The sequence below is a fragment of the Brachyhypopomus gauderio genome, chromosome 8 (genome assembly GCF_052324685.1).
Source record: "Brachyhypopomus gauderio isolate BG-103 chromosome 8, BGAUD_0.2, whole genome shotgun sequence".
NCBI classification, from domain to species: Eukaryota; Metazoa; Chordata; class Actinopteri; order Gymnotiformes; family Hypopomidae; genus Brachyhypopomus; species Brachyhypopomus gauderio.
In genome coordinates, this window is record NC_135218.1 from 13,625,421 (window position 1) to 13,643,054 (window position 17,634).

General features: G+C 45.0%; 1 protein-coding gene across 2 annotated transcripts in view; it reads right to left on the minus strand.

The window, feature by feature from the left end:
- Positions 1 to 17,634, minus strand: part of oca2 (oculocutaneous albinism II) — a 75,148-nt gene that overhangs the window by 4,620 nt on the left and 52,894 nt on the right. For both annotated transcript variants that reach the window (XM_077014716.1, XM_077014715.1), the window contains exons 22-23: positions 16,886 to 16,979; positions 13,943 to 14,036 (exon numbers count right to left, since the gene is read on the minus strand). In XM_077014716.1, the coding sequence (XP_076870831.1) occupies positions 13,943 to 14,036; positions 16,886 to 16,979 (188 nt within the window). The remainder of the gene's footprint in view (positions 1 to 13,942; positions 14,037 to 16,885; positions 16,980 to 17,634) is intronic.

The following is a 17,634-nucleotide window of genomic DNA, read 5'->3' on the forward strand; positions in this document are numbered from 1 at the left end:
GGGCGGCTGCTCACCCGCACAGTCCGATTATGAAGCAGGATGCCACTTCGAGCGACACGTCATAAAGAACATGGGAGGTTAAAGTGGAGTTGGGTCATGCGAATCAGTACATCCCAAACCCGGATGAGTTGTGACAGCGTCAGGTCTGGCTCGTATATATGCCATGGCATGTGAATGTAAATGCTGAACTCGACATTTAATTCTCGGAAGGCACACCAACATTAAAACGCCTATGCACAGCAACATTCCTGATGTGAAATGAACACCTACATTTCAGATATAACAATGTAAGAGTCATCCAAATACTGGGGACTTTTAAAATTAAAAAATAAAATGATTGCCTCTTTATCAGTATCAGCCAACATAAGCAGTGAGTTTACTCAGGATAAATTCAGTCGTCTTCTCTCTTGCTCAATTTTTTCTACATGAAATTTTAACGATGCTTGTTTGGTTTACATCAACTGACAGAAGGTCAGTCAGGTCCTATTGCCTGAATAAGGATTGTGGCTGACTGTCACCTCGGAGTGCTCAGAGTAATGAAGTTGTCAAGACCAGAGTGCGCTGGCTGGCATGGTGGCCTTGCGCGTGCATTTAGGCCCGACCCTCGGCTTTGCTGTGCGGACAGGTGGCGCGCATGTACTCCACACTCGCTTTCATTCTCACATACACACACAGCGTGGATCATCCGAACAACAAGTAATTCACTAACAAAGGTGTGTAGTGGAATGTTAATGAGCTGTTGATGTCATGTTCAGCTGCATGCTCCATTATTCTCTTTCTAAAACTACAGAATTAGAGCTTGACCAGCACTTGAACTGTGAATTCTGTCTGTAGGCCAACAACAGAACTCCCATCCACTGTGCCACTCTAACCAGGTGTCTAATGCTCAACAGGCTGACAGAGTCTAACATGAGCACTAGGATAGGAGGGGGTTGAACAGGTGTTGGTGTGTGTGTGTGTGTGTGTGTGTGTGTGTGTGTGTGTGTGTGTGTGTGTGTGTGTGTGTGTGTGTGTGTGTGTGTGTGTGTGTGCAGAAGAGTAGGTCAACCAGCTAATAATGTGAGTTCCTGAATCAGTGTGCTGTGTAAAGTATGAATGGGGCATTAAGAAGCTCCTTACACACCTACCAAGAATATTATGAGTCCAGCCCGCTACAGTGAACTGATGCCTTGAACTCTTCCACACTAATGATCAATAATACACATTGCTTCTATGGACCAGTTTTTTGTGAGCCTCTGTGGACCATTAACAATCAATGTTCACACATAATCATATACTTGTCATGAATAGAGTGTGTGTCACTGGGGGTGTGTCACTGGTCCCCACTGATCACTTTGGCAGCATGCATCTCCTGGAGTCTCTACAGGACGTCCATGCTGCATTTAAAAGGCATTAAACATATGCTTTTAATTTCTGAGTCTATTGCTGTTTACAAGTCAAATGTCCTGCTGGGAAATGTGCAAATCTGCATTATCACCTCTTTCCATTTGGCAAAATTACCGACATTAATACACTACACTAATACACTAATGCAACTGATTTCGTTCCTGATCTTATAACAATGAAATTAAGTCCAATTTAAGGGTGTGAAGTTTGCTCTGTGTTCCATTAGAAGCAGGAAAAGAGGTGGTGAGTGGTCATTAGAAGCAGGAAAAGAGGTGGTGAGTGGTCATTAGAAGCAGGAAAAGAGGTGGTGAGTGGTCATTAGAAGCAGGAAAAGAGGTGGTGAGTGGTCATTAGAAGCAGGAAAAGAGGTGGTGAGTGGTCATTAGAAGCAGGAATAGAGGTGGTGAGTGGTCATTAGAAGCAGGAAAAGAGGTGGTGAGTGGTCATTAGAAGCAGGAATAGAGGTGGTGAGTGGTCATTAGAAGCAGGAAAAGAGGTGGTGAGTGGTCATTAGAAGCAGGAATAGAGGTGGTGAGTGGTCATTAGAAGCAGGAAAAGAGGTGGTGAGTGGTCATTAGAAGCAGGAAAAGAGGTGGTGAGTGGTCATTAGAAGCAGGAATAGAGGTGGTGAGTGGTCATTAGAAGCAGGAAAAGAGGTGGTGAGTGGTCATTAGAAGCAGGAAAAGAGGTGGTGAGTGGTCATTAGAAGCAGGAATAGAGGTGGTGAGTGGTCATTAGAAGCAGGAAAAGAGGTGGTGAGTGGTCATTAGAAGCAGGAAAAGAGGTGGTGAGTGGTCATTAGAAGCAGGAATAGAGGTGGTGAGTGGTCATTAGGACTCTGTACTTTTGTATTAAAGTCAGCATGATGACTTTATGCTCTCCAAGTCACCCATAGAAGAGGAGAAGAGGTGGTGAAGAAACATGCATTCAACAGACATGTGCACATGTGAACAGTCTCCCACACACCCACACACACACACACACACACACCTTTTTCCACAAAAGGACTCACAGATTCCATAATAAATGGAAGCAGAGAAATATAGCAAAAAATTAAGAAAATGCTGCAACCTAATTGGTCCAGAAAGCAGAATATAACCCGTAATGGAAAACACAGGACAGCAGTACTGAAGAGAGATAATTAACTATCGATTTGCTGGAGACCATATACTGTATGGCATCCCACTATACACAAAGAAAGAAAGCTTAAAACAAAACAAAATGAGACAAATGTAAACCATTTACCTACATTCCAAAACATTGCATTCCAAACCTGATAATTCTGTCCCAGTACAGGTGTGTAGTCCCATGAACCCCAATCCCAGTACACGTGCACAGAGAGGAAGTCAGAGAGGAAGTGGAGAAGGTTAAGCTTTGTTCCCGCCCATCTGGTCCATCTGCTCTGCAGGTCTCTTACATAAGATAACACTCCTAGAGACCCATTTACAGATTACCTTTTACTACAAGCCTCGTTTACTGTATGTCAGAGCATTGTAGTAAATACATATAGGGAAAACACCATGTTAGGTACAGCAAGACAACGAGAGAGGGTAAGATGATGGCATATAGATTAAAGAAATGATTGAAATGAAAGAAGAGAAAGAAACTGTAAAACAAATTCTAGAAGCTCAGCAGTTCTATTTAACAATGCTGAGCAACTTAGAAAATGCAAAAAAAAATTATAAATAATGTGAATTAATACTCAGTTTAGTCAACAAAATGACTGCAAATATTCTTTAAAAAGTGTGGACAAATGCTTTATACTTTACTACAATTTCTCACATGCTTATCCTCACATGCTAATCCTCAGTTTGATTATATATTCTCTGTGTACAGAGCATAAAGAAAGCTTTGAAATGGTTCTCACATTTTGGTATATATCAGGTTTATCTTTTAAATATATATTTTTCTCATTAATCTACATGCTCCATACTCCATAATGACAAAAAATACCATTTGAAAAATTTATTTGAAATAAAACAAAAACAAAATTGGAGTCTGGAGGGGAATTGTGGACCATGCTATTTTGTTAAATTGGCTTGGGGATTGGGTAGGAATATTTTTGCATCAAATATTAAAATGGTTTGCTTTTTTATCTATTGCACAGGATGTTTTTAGTATCTGTCTATAAGGTGTCTATCTATGTTTTATCTATCTATAAGGTGTCTTCAGTAGGGCATCGTATGTGTAGGTCTCCTCAGGAATCCATTCTTAGCCCCATTTTATTTTCACTTTATGTGCTTCTTAAAAAGGTTTGTAATTAAATATTTTTCATTTCATTTTATGCTGGTGAATTTGCAGCTATATCTCTTTTGTAAATGACTTCAGTAGAGTAACCAATATAATCAAGTGTATTGAAGCCATTTTCTTAGATTAAATGGAGAGCAGGTTTTGGGTCTTGATAGTACTCCTAGGAAGTTGCATATGTTCATAACTTCCTTAGGAATCTTGGTGTCATTTTTTATTCTAATTTTCAATTCTCAGCACATATAAATCAACTTGTTCGATCCTCAGAAATATTGCAAAGATCAGAACTCCAGCTCCTGCTCCTCCAGATCCAGCTTATCTTTGCAGGATTTTGAAAAGTGATTTTAGCATTTGTTTAATCCCATCTGGATTATTGCATTGCGTTCTTTACTTTGGCAAAACTGCAGTTGGTTCAGAATGCTGCCTCACGGCTTTTAACTCAAACTAGGTACGTATCAGTCCAGTTCTGTCTGGCCTCTCTCCATTAGCTGCCAGTGAAATTTGGTATAGATTTTTAAATTATGCTTATGCGCCAATATAAATCAGTGAATTGTTGACTGCACATACAAGCACCAGCCCTTAAAGATCTTGAAACAAAAGGTTCCTTGAAGTTCCAAGGTTCAAAGCATAGGGGTAACTGAACTTCTGCTGTTGGTGTGCCAAAACTTTAAAGCAATTTCTTAATGCTTAATTTGTACTCACAAGCTTTTATGCTTTGGATTATGATTATCATTGATGTGCTAATTGTATGTTTGTTTTATTCATTTACTTTTATGGTTTGTACTGTTCTGAGCATTTTGTAACTTTTTGTTAGAAAAGTATTATACAAATAATGTTTACTTACTTACTTGGTTAAAGCACCTTTGACACAGCCTGAAGTATTTTTGAGAATGATAGTACAATCCACACACAACTTACTGTTGGGCGTTTCTCTCAATATTTTTGGCATGACTGTTCAAGCTGAGCCAGGTTGGATGGGGAGCATGAGTGCACGGCCATTTTCAATTCTCTCCAGAGATGCTCTGTTGGGTTCGGGTTCGGAGTCTGGCTGGGCCAATCCAGGACTTCCACAGCATTTACCTGAAGGCAATTCTGTTTTTTTTTTCTTGGTGATATGCTTTGGATCATTGTCATGTTGAAATGTAAAACGTAACCCCTGCCTGAGACCTTGGGCACTCAGAAAAAGGCTTTCAGAAAAAGCGTGCTCCATATTTCTCCATATCCATCTTTTCTCTCCATCGTGACTGGTCTCCTAGCCAATGCCACAGAAGAACATCCCCACACCATAATTCTCCCCCCACCATGTCTGACTGTATGAGTGCTAATAATGAGGTCATATGCACTGTCTGTTCTTCTCCATACATGCTACTGGGAATTCTTCTTAATTTCATCATTCTTCGTATCGCGAGACCAGACTCATGTTCTGACAGCGATTCAGTGACCACATGGGCTCTAATGTACCTTTTAGTGAGGGAGGGCTTCTGTCTGGCCACTCCACCATGAAGGCCTGACTGTGGAGTCCTGCGCTAATGATGTTACGTTTGTAAGGTTCGCCCCTTTCTACAGAGAAATTCTGGATCTCATTCATAGTGACCACTTGTTTCTTTCTGTCTGATTCAGTCTTTTACTTTTAATCATTAATACAATGACAAAAGATCTGAAAACAAACCTTAATTTGTAATTGTGGACTTTGTATGTAGACTGTTCAGGAAAAAATATTCGCTGAATCCATTGAACATATCAATGTGGCAAATGGTAATGGCAAACTTGAAAGGCTCTTAAAATGTCCTGCAAGCACTGTATCTAGTCTAGTCACTTCATGTGTTAGACGTTTTTTTTCCCTCTCATTTGGAAGTAGCACCCTTCCCGTACCTTTTTCTGGGGCAGTGATAAGTACCACATAAAACATGCAGATTAAATACACTGAACACTAATGCAGAAGGGCAGTAATGTCATATATGCTGACGTTTAGTGTAAAAAAAAAAAAGGTCAGATTGATTGCCCTTTAAAAGTCTCTCATTACTAAGTAAAGCGCCATCAGGGGAAGACATTCACCTTACTGTGAAGGTTTGCTGGGAAAAACCTTTAATGTCACAGCACCTCAGGCCCTTGGAAAATGACAAGGATATTGTAGCTTTCAGTTCGCCTTCTTCTCCCATATCTCTCTAATGTTCCCTCATTTCACAATGAAGTAACAGTTCTCGGTTTTAATCAATACTGTGCCCATTAAGACACTGATGGTTGCTTTGAAGTTTTTCCTTCTGCACACTAAGTCAATCTAATCTGAGAAGCAAATTAATGGCAGCGTTTTTTTTCCTACCACACATACTGCCACTGATGCCCCCCTCCTGGGCAGCAGGTGTGCCATTCTCATTTCCTCCCCTAATTACAGATGTCTAACAGCATTTTGCATGCACACAATAAGAGTCCACATGTGAGGTTATAAACAGACAGAGAAACTGGGTCATCCCCTTTCGCAATTATGGATTCATAATCACTAGCTAACACTAGAACCCCCCACCTCCCCCACACACTCGACTTAATAGGCAACTCATTAGGACATCAGGGTGAATACCAAACAGAGTTCTCAGGTTGCCCCTAGATGAACATCAAAATGGTAATTCATTAGTATTTAGGCGCCAGCACACCCTGAGTTGCTTATTGACTCCTGACATATTTGAGAATGATGTGATTTACTATTAATTGAGAGGGCCTTTATATACTGCTGTATATGCATGGATAAATCATTGGTTGGGGTGGGGTGGGGGCGAACACAAAAAAGCAAACTTTCAAATCCCTTAACCCATAATTTCATGCATGACAAACAAAATACTGGTGCTCCTACAGTGAAAGAGAGTCCAGACAGCAAACATTTCTATGTAAATCCACCATCAGTGTGTGATCTTAAAAAGGGCCATCATTCCTCCTTTATAAGACAACAGTATAAGACACGTCCTGGTGTGCGGTCTGTTAGAAGGCAGACCACAGAAGGTCACATGCACAGTGTTCACAGATGGTCCCACACTTAGCATGTGGGGCAGTTTGTGCCCCACTCATTGTGGTTTAATTAGTGTGAGTGATCCCTCACAACCATCTGGGTCACCTTGCTGACTTGCGTTTTGGAGTGCTATTTTAGGAACATTCACAGAAAGTGTTCTTCTTGCCTGCGAACCCACTTTTTTTTTTTTCCTGCTCTATGTATAAAACATATGATTTTTTAAAAGTACCCTGAGTAAGCCTGGGGACCAAAAATGTCCCATTCTTCTCCTCCAGCACGCCGGAACAGGCACATCCGAGCCCACGGGCGGCTGTCCCCGCGGCTAGTCTCTCACAGCGGGGCCCATTGTTCTTGATTGCCACGCACACGGAGCGTCTGACTTGCGGCCAAATGCAGATTGCACACCTGTGGGCTCAGAGCGTGGCATTAGCATTGTCTGCCACCCAGGAGCAGCAGAGAGGCCGGGCATGAATGGGCATGCTAATTGCAGCACGTGGCATGCAAGATGAGTGGGCGGGGCAAGTGCAGAGGAAAGACCATCGCCGGGGACAGCAGAGAGCATTCTGCTAAACTAAACCAGTCAACGATGTCTTCCCCTTAAATGCCATTTCTGCTGTGGTCACTTTTGTTTACATTGTAAGTAAAGAGGTGTAAACTGGGACTTTAAGTTTAAGCCAAAGGCTTTTACATTACATTACAGCCTTTGGCTGTAGGCTGTAATGGATTTGCAATAAAATGAATCATTAATACTCAAATGCTGACAGACTTATAAAGTGGTTGTTATTGGTCATATCAGTCCATTACATTTCAGCTATGACAGAAGACTCATTACACAAACCACCAATGGAAACAGTCTTATTATGGTTGGGTATTTATTATTGGGAGAGAACGTTAAGGGGTTATATAATCTGAATATATGTTGACACTGACAGGAAGCACAAGGACAGCTGTACTCAGCAGGACATAGACTCTTTATTGCTTGCCCTATCTGCCCTCACATGCCATCCTGGGCAGTTTATTTGAAAGCTCTCCTGGCACCATCCATACATAAATGTGTCACAAGTGAGGATTTACGTAGGTGCGGTGATGAGGATTTACAAGGGCTTGACCGTTTATCTTCCCCCGTCAGACTCTCCGCACATCGTGTCGTTAGGTCCGCAACCCGTTCGGACAACGCCAATGTCACAAAGAAACGCAAAAGTGAAGACAAGGGCCTGAGCCAGAGCAGAGAGCTGCTGATCAAAGAACTATGGGTAGAGAAACAGTAGGGCTTCCCCCCACACTGCCGAGGGAGGCCTCACCTCCGCTCACTATAACCTGTCACCATGACAATGGGCAGAGGGCATCAGGAAAGGGGAAATGACCAACAAGGAGGGTAAGTGCTGTTTAATGAAAACAAGAACAGACCCATCGCCACAGAAAGGTCTAATCTCACAGAGAAACTGCACTATTACATGTTCCAATGAGAGGCTATTTTTAGAAGGTGTGATATTCAAATAAATAAATAAAAAATGCCCAGTCCCTATAATATTGAAATCTATCAATGTGTTCAGGGCAAAAAATCTTCAAAACAACATAGAGACGGAAAGAAGGAAGGGAACAGCAGGGAAGAGGCATCAATATTCAGGTTATTTTAAGCATCGGGGCAGGTGCTTCATCATTGCTTCCTGGCCAAGACAGCAGAGAAAGTGTCCCATTCTCCTCAATACCATGTCTCCCCTTTTGCCTTATGCACTAACCAATCACGGCCCACCGTGAAGACACAGTTATTCATCACAGTAATAATCAATGACACCCTAAGGAGCAAATTCCACCAAAAGACTGCATTATCATTTGGGCCCGTTCCTGATGTGGTGCATAATTTGTTAAGCTTACACCCTAAATACTAGTGATGGCCATGGTCTGTGGCCTGGTGCCACCTACTCTGTAATTGAGAGAATGAGGCGGGGAGGGAGGTTAATGATGAATGAGCAATTATCCAAACATCTGCTGCCTCCCTGTTTGTTATCCAAGCACTGCCAAAAAAAAGAAAAAACAGGAGAAAAATAGGAGGGAAAAATAAATCCCACCGGCAGTTGCATCCACCCTGCCACCATCTTAGCTCCCAGCCCCACTGTTCCAGCTGCTCCTCCTGCCTCTGGAACATCCCCGGAGAAGCAAACACCACAATATGTCCTGGAAATAGAAGTGTCAGAGCAACAGGGCACTGGCCTGCAAATGAACTTTGCATGGCAAAATATAACATACTGTACTTGAAGAATACAGTACTGACGAGTATTCATTAGCTGTCTGGTGAAATGGTTAAATAATGCCACTGTCTGCAGTACGAGATAGAAGAATGGAAGATCGTGAACAGAGCTGGACTTTCTAAAGACAATGTCAAGTTTTAAAGTGAAAACTAAGGAGAAATCATGGACTGTCTATCTGGTTCCTTTTTTTCAATTAGTTTCCACTGATGATGCCTGGAGCCTCTGTCTGATGTGCTGGTTTGAGCGAACCAAGTTGTGTGCCTGGTAACCTCTGTCTGAAGTTATTAATACCAGGGCTCATTCAGTTTGTAGCTAGTCAGACACAAACAGGAACTACACTTAAGGTAAGAGTACACAGAAGTTCATCAATTAGATTTTTTAAAATAATAAAAATTTGAGCAAATAATTAGCATTAAAAGCTCTTGCCAATGTGCAATGGGATAGAATTAAGAAATCTTGTAATTAAAAATAAGGACAGGGCTCAGAAACTAATTACCCCACAAATGAGGCAAACAGAAACCAAAGTGCACACGGTTCAGAGACGCAGAGAGAGCCGTGCTCAGCGTATTTCTGCCCTAGCGATACATTTGTGTGGAGAGGGTTTATGAAAGGCATGAAGATTGGCCATGTAAAACCAATATCTCCATTCAGGACCCCGAGGGCAGCAGACGGGCTTCATGTCTGGCTGCGTTTGGTATGTGTCCTCATCCTTACATGTAGCATCACACAGTCTGCAGCCTCCGCCACACACATTTTCACACACCAATCACACTTGTATTCAGGCTCCTCTTTTCACTATTGACCCAGCCAGCCCTTCCAGCTGGGAGCGTGCCAGAGACTGGGAAGCTTCTGTATTAGCATGGAAAGCACTTTGATCGAGCAGGTGGCAGCGAGCAGGGGGAGCTAAACCAGACGAAGTGGTGAATGTCTCAGCAAGCCTCCTCAAGAAGCAATCAGGGGGATGTTGTTTTTTTTTTTTTACACTTTCAAATGTATTTGTTGATATGAAGGAGTATGTGAAATCAAGCTTCCATAAGTGTCTCACTCTCAAACCAGATCTGACACTTTTCAAAATGGGAGACAGTTTGTGAGGTATTTTTAGGCATTACGATATTGAGTTGATTGGCATGTATTGCACTTTGCATGCCAGTGTGCACCAAGAGCAACACATTTAAACCCAGAAGTGCTGTCATTCGATTCCAAGTTGATGCACAAGGTTTCAGCACTTCTACATTTGTCATACCACTAAACACAAATGGTTTGGCGTGTGGAGGAAAGTGAATAACCACCTCCTACAGTAGGTCAAGAGCCCTGTTTGAATTGGATTAGTTAATCAGTGTGACGTTTGTAATGAAACATTTTACATGTCTCCTCAGTGATAAAACCCATAAACCACTAAGGATATATTATGCTAATGTTGTATTCACACATTAACATTTGGCTTTAACAGTACATAACATTAGATCTATAATGATACAGCTAGTAAATAATGACAAACCTTTAGTTGCAGTTCTAATGACCCCTTTAATAAGCTTGCAGAATCTTACTTTTCTTATAGACTTTAGCTTCTTTCTCCATGGGACAATGCTCTCCTCGTTTGCATATGAAGTGTAAAATGTACTGCAGATTAAATATATCATTCTGGCTTCAGAAAACAATATTTTTTCATTTTGAAACTTGGGAGGGCCTTTTGTGGAGCCGGCTAAATACGGAAAATAAGAGTGGTCATAAATCTTTTTCCCCACATGAGACGTGTTCTTCCAGGGCTCTTCCTGGAAAGTCATGGCGATTTGTGTCCGGACAGGACTAATTATGAGAACCAACTGTCACGGTGAAAGCTCCGGACCCTTCCCTGTGGGCGTGTCATGACGTCGTCTGCGTGCTGTTATGTCCATGTTTGTACTTCCGTGGGTGTGGGTTGTTTGTGAGCGTGTTCGTTTGTTACACCTGTGCCTTGTCTCGAGGTCACGTGGGTCTGTGTAACTCACTTATTTAATGTGCGTTCGCGCAGTGTCGTGTGCTCGTCTTTGTCTAAGTTTCATGCCAGTGTGAGTGTCACTTTGTTGTGCTTGCGCCACCGCAGTGAAGCTACGTGTTCATTGTCAAAGTAAAGTTCGTGTTTGCACCTTCTGCTACGTGTCGTGTCCGTTCCTCCGCACGTCACAGAAAGACGAGCCAAAGAGAAAGAGGTATGCCTGGATACGCCACCCGGGCGCCTAAAGGGAAGAGAAAGAGCCGTCGCCACCACGGCTCTTCCCCGGTCCGTCACCACGAAGCCCCTGTCTCCGAGCAGGAGATGATGAGGAACCCGTTGTGCGCGTACATGCTCTGCGCGGCTCGGGAAGCGGAGGATGCGGAGATGGCAGAACACCTACGCCAATCCGCGGTCCGCATGTGGAGGGACCAGGACCTCGCCGCTTCCCTAGAGCCCCCGCACCGGGCGGTAAGAGGCGGCAGGACCGAAACCCCGCACGCGTATTCTCCCATGCCAGTGCCCGAGAGCGCAGAGCAAGGAGAGGATAGCGCGCTACTCCCGGTCTTCCCCGAGGAAGAGGAGACCGATGAGCCGTTTTGGGTGGGCATGGGTGCCTTTTCCCTCACCCCTCCCGAGGAAGAGGAGGAAGAGTCCTATCCCCCCTCAATGTGCTCGAAGAGCACGGTGGATTACGGGGGTGAGGAAGGCAGTCTCCCACCGTCGGAGGGCGAGACGGAGGGGACGGACTCCGAGGAGGAGGAGTATTCCCCGTCAATGTGCTCACGGAGCACGGTCTGCTACGGAGAGGAAGACGTCAGTGCTCCGCCAACGGAGTGCGAGGCGACAGGCGTGGACTCCGAGGAGGAGTATTCCCCGTCCGTATGCTCGGAGAGCACCGTTCGTTACGGGGGGGATGACGTCAGTCCCCTCCCATCTGACTACGGTGAGGAGAGCGAGGGGGAGAGCCCCCCGTCTGTATGTTCGCTCCCGACGGTATACAAAGGGGGAGGGAGCGGACCGGACAGTTCGTTCGCATCGGTGAGTGGGGATTCCTGCGAGGAGGAGCCCATGGACCACTCCCGATGCGAGACCCCCGCTCGGTCCATGGACTGGAGCGTGGCCGAGGAGGAGGAGCCGGAGATGGACACCACCCCCGATACCGGTCCAAGAGGGGGTTGGCCTGGCAAGGGAGGGGCTTCCTACGGGAGATTCCCGGAGAGGGAGCGCCGGCAGGCCTATCGCGCAGCAAGCCCCTACGGTTCTCCCAGAGGAGGGAGTCACGGACCCGGGAGGAAGGTCGCTGTGAGACCCGCCGGTCGCGCTGCCTCCAAGCGGGCTAAAAGTCGCGCTGCACCTCGCGCGTCCGCCAGGTGTGCTGCCCCCAGGCGGTCGACCAGTCGCACTGCACCCCGCGCGTCCGACCGAAGCACGGCACCCAAGCGGTCGGACAGTCACGCCGCCCCTCGAGCGCCCGCCCCCAGGCGGTCGACCAGTCGCGCTGCACCCCGCGCGTCCGACCGAAGCACGGCACCCAAGCGGTCGGACAGTCACGCCGCCCCTCGAGCGCCCGCCGGAGGGACTGGCCCCAAGCGGTCGACCAGTCGCGCTCCACCCAGCGCGTCCGCCGGCCGTGCGGCACCTGGCGGTGAGCGGGCGCAACAGGCGGGAGGAGCACCGCCTGCTGCAGCGTCTCCAGCCCTCGGAGCCTTCGCGCCGCTACCGGCGTTGCCTCAGGCGGGAAGCCTGGCTTCGGGGCTGAATGTGTGTGTTCCGGTGTTTCTGTCTGTCCCCTTGTGTCTCCCTAACCCACTGTTCCCTTTTGTGCCATTTGTGTTTCATGTTCCAGTGTGTGTGTTTGTCAGCGTGCCATTGTTTAACGTTTTCTCCCCTGTCTTCCCAGGGAGGGTGTGCTAGAGCTGTTCGCGGCGGTTCCCGCCGTCGGGGGTGACTGCTCTCGGAGGCTCACGATCCCGGCGGCTCCGGACCTGCCCCGTCGGTGTTGGTTCGGGGCTTCCCGGCTACGCGGGACGCTCCGGGAGTAGCGAGCCCCTGGCGGAGGGTTCTGTCACGGTGAAAGCTCCGGACCCTTCCCTGTGGGCGTGTCATGACGTCGTCTGCGTGCTGTTATGTCCATGTTTGTACTTCCGTGGGTGTGGGTTGTTTGTGAGCGTGTTCGTTTGTTACACCTGTGCCTTGTCTCGAGGTCACGTGGGTCTGTGTAACTCACTTATTTAATGTGCGTTCGCGCAGTGTCGTGTGCTCGTCTTTGTCTAAGTTTCATGCCAGTGTGAGTGTCACTTTGTTGTGCTTGCGCCACCGCAGTGAAGCTACGTGTTCATTGTCAAAGTAAAGTTCGTGTTTGCACCTTCTGCTACGTGTCGTGTCCGTTCCTCCGCACGTCACACCAACCAAAGAGGGTAATTCAGCTTGTATTACCTCTCCTCTTAGGAGAGGACAGAAGAAACACAGACATGGCCTATATAGGCAGAAATAAAAATCAAAGAGACCACCTGTAAAAGGTTAAATGAATCCAGGGTCCCATGTACATGTAACCCTATCCAAGTAGGGCTAGGGTCATGGCAAGGTCAAGATTGGAGACCCTTTAGAAGCCTGCAGTCATGCGAAGGGAAGGTCACTCTTGCACTGGATCAAGATGAAAGAGCACAACCAGTTCAACCCAATACAGGACCGTAAGGAAACCAGGAGCTGGAGGTACTGATGTTCCACAGGCACAATATCACACTGTGGCTAACACTGTTTACAATGCTTCCTTGGATTAAATAGTGAGAAATAAGACTATTTCACCTTCATTACACCTCGAGATGTGTTGATGAAGTTGTAACACACTGGAGTGTTAGGAGTAGTGTAATCCGGACAAAAAATCCTCAAAATCACATTAAAGTTGGAGTCTGTGGTGTGTGTGTGTGTGTGTGTGTGTGTGTGTGTGTGTGTGTGTGTGTGTGTGTTTGTCTTACTCCCATCAGCATTGTGGCATGTTGTCAACAACAGACATGGGAACATTGCTATACTTTATTAAGTTGCAGTCCAAGAAGTTAAAAGCTAAAAAAAAAAATTATACTAACATACCTGAAAAATTCCATGAAAGAGAATCCATAACCATGCTGTTCAGCAATTCCAGCACATACGACATTAGCAGACGCACCAATCAGTGTGCCATTACCTGCAAGAAACCAAAGACATGAATGATCAGTGCTTTTTAATTTTTTAATAAGGATACACTTTAATGTTGATAGGCAATTCTTTGCTTTATTTATCTTTCCTATATTTCAGGTATATTATATTTACATATCCACAGAAGAGAAACTGCATAGTGCTGTAGTAGAGATGGAGATATTGAAAACTGGAGTGACAGAGAAACAGGACATTTTGGACAGTGGTCCTTCAACAGTTATGTATGTAAAGCACTTTTCTTGAATAGCTGATGAAGGACCTTTGGCCAAAAACATGAAACCTTCACTAAAGGTTATAAACTCTCTCTCTCTCTCCCTCTCTCTCTCTCTCTCTCTCTCTCTGTAATGAATTACCCAAGGTTTCTAGAAAAACAGGATGTTTCAGACAGAAATCCTTCAACTGTATGTGTGTATTTTGTGTATTTATATACATACACACACACACACACACACACACACACACACACACACACACACACACGTATATATATATAATATATAATCTGTGTGTGTGTGTATATATATACATATATATACTGTAAAAATATATTAATAAAAAATTGTAGTGAAACACAAGTTTATGTCTCTCTCTATCTATCTATCTATCTCTCTCCTCTCTCTCTCTGTGTGTGTGTGTAATGAAGTACCCAAGGTTTCTAGAAAAACAGGATGTTTCAGATAGAAGTCCTTCAACTGTGAGTGTGTACTGTATATATATAGATATGTCTCTCTCTCTCTCTCTCTCTGTCTCTCTCTCTCTCTGTCTCTCTCTCTCTCTCTCTCTGTCTCTCTCTCTCTCTCTCTCTCTCTCTCTCTCTCTCTCTCTCTCTCTCTCTCTCTCTCTCTCTCTCTCTCTCTCTCTCTTTCTCGATCAATCCACCAATCATGGGAGGATCAAGAGAGGATAAACCCCAGGATAAACCCGGCTGGTAAAGGCTGCATTACAAAACAGCACAACAGCACTAATCATGGCAGCACAGGAGCAAGATCTGAATACAAGATGAACAAAGATGAATGACAATAGAAGTTAGGGTTAGAGTTAGAGTTAGGTTGGGTTTGAATTAGGGTTAGAGTTAAAGTTAGGTTGGGTTTGAATTAGGGTTAGAGTTAGAGTTAGGTTGGGTTTGAATTAGGGTTAGAGTTAGAGTTAGGTTGGGTTTGAATTAGGGTTAGAGTTAGAGTTAGGTTGGGTTTGAATTAGGGTTAGGAGACACCACACCACACCAGGCAGGACCCCAGATGCAGGCTGTGCAAAGACGCCCCTGAGACAGTCCAGCACATAACAGTGGGAGGTGAGATGCTCACAGGCAGAGTGTACATCAAACGTCATTACCAAGTGGCTGGCATAGTATACAAAATCATCTGTGCTGAGTACAAGATGGAGGTTCCATGGTTAAAGTAGGACACAGTCCCACAGGTGGTGTCGAGTAGCTGAGCAAGGGTCTTGTGGGATTTCCAGATACGCACTGACAACATGGCAATGACTAAACAACTGGACATAGCAGTGAGGGACAAAGAGCGTCGTAGTGATGGATGCACCAGTCCCAAGTGCTGGAAACATCAGGAACAAGGGACACGAAGAGCTCCAGAAATACCAAAGGGCTGGGAGAAGAGCTAGAAAAGATGCGGAAGGTGAAGACAACAATGGGGCTGTGACCCACAAACTGGGACAACGGCAACATCTGAGATCTCCATCCTGAAGCATGCAGTCTTGAGAACAGCTAAAATTCTACCCTAGAACCAGGCTAAGGATCCAAGTTTGAAGGATAAAAGACCACCCAGGGGAGGGTGAGTGGGAAAAATATATATACATAATATATATACTTAAATATAAGATTCAAGGGAGTATACAGGAAAGATTAGGTAGTAAAATTGAGTACACCACGTTTCCAAGCCTAAGACATTTTTACTGCATGTTTTGCCCAGCTGATTGCAGTATTAGGCTGTTGAGCGGTGACTTCTTTGGGATGATCAACAACGCGCCGTGACCTTTAACGGTGAGCAGGGAACGTGGTTTTCTCTGCTCCTGCTCCAGGGACGAATGCTTTGGAGAGGATCTCCAGTCCCTACTTCAGCCCTCAGGTAGGATTACTGTCTGATGAAGTCCAGAGGGCTCCTCTTCTCATCCGCTACCTCACTGGACTCACATCACACTCACACACGTCTTCAGATTTCCATGCAGGGCTTTTCAAAAACAGAGGATATGCAGATCTCCATCTCCATCTCCAAAATCCTCCTTTCATTCTTTTTCTCTCAAAGACTGTGCGGTGTTTTGCCCTCACTAGTGCTTAGGGCTGACATGGTGCCATGGTGCCAATGGAGCCAGGCACCTGCTGCTGTGCTCCATAGACTAGGAGCACCCCAGGCTCACCCAGCACACTAAACCCTATTAGGCCATTATGCTGCTGCGTGGCTCCTCTCTCCCCTCCCACACACACACACACACACACACACACACACACACACACACACACACACGCATGGCCTTGACAATGTTCCTATATAAGGAAGGCTTTCAGTAGGAAAAGGCACAAATTCTCTCTTTCATCTGCTACAACACTGCAAAGGAGAGTTGACAGGGACTCTGTGTTGACTACCCGTAGGCCTGGGAGAGAGCGATGCATGGAATACAGTTCAAATCTGTACAGGGATGCCATCGTTAAATCAGCCGTCGAATCATCGTTAAATCAGATGAAACATTCATTCTCGACACTAGCCTGTGTGGCACATATTTAGCAATGGCAGCATTATCCTCCCTGATTTAGGACAAGTGCCTTGATTCACCTGAGCCTGCTGAAATATAACGCCTGTTGTGGGCAGTGCTAGAGGTGGTACTAACCTCCTAAACAGGCTCCCATGGCCAAGGCGAAGATGAGAGGTTTCACAGGGAGGTTGACATCTGCATCCTGACTGAGGTTGAGCAGCACTGGAATCTGGAATTAAATGTGGAGATTAGGAGAGTATTTGGAGACTAAACATTCTACGATTTATCTAAAGCTTTGCAGGGCTCTCCAGATGGAAATGTTAAGGACAATGTCACTTTATTTGAACTTTTTCAAAACAGCATCTATACAGCATATTAACTCTCACGTGCCTGCTTTTCCAGACTGAGTCATATTTTTGTGTCACGCTGCTCATGGGTAAGAAGTCAATAATCCTCCATTACACACACTGAATCAACAGCATCAAGTTCAACACTAAGTGTCAGCCAAGACAGCTAATCCAGACAACAGTCAAAACACTTCTGTGCTGCCACTTAAATGTTCAGTATCCTTAATATACTTAGCAGGACAGAAACAAGGTCCACATTTTGGCAACTGTTAAAAAAAAACATTTTGCAAAGTTTGTCACATGCTGGCTGAACATTTTTTGCGTGGCTTTCCAAGTCAAATGTTTTTTGGCATTTCAACCCTATGAATATGTGATGGTTCGCAATGAAATAACAATGCTTAGGACCAGGTGCTGCATAAGACAGTAGGACCAGACAGGACTATATATATAAGACAGTAGGGCTACACAGGACTATATAGATAAGACAGTAGGACTAGACAGGACTATATACATAAGACAGTAGGGCTACACAGGACT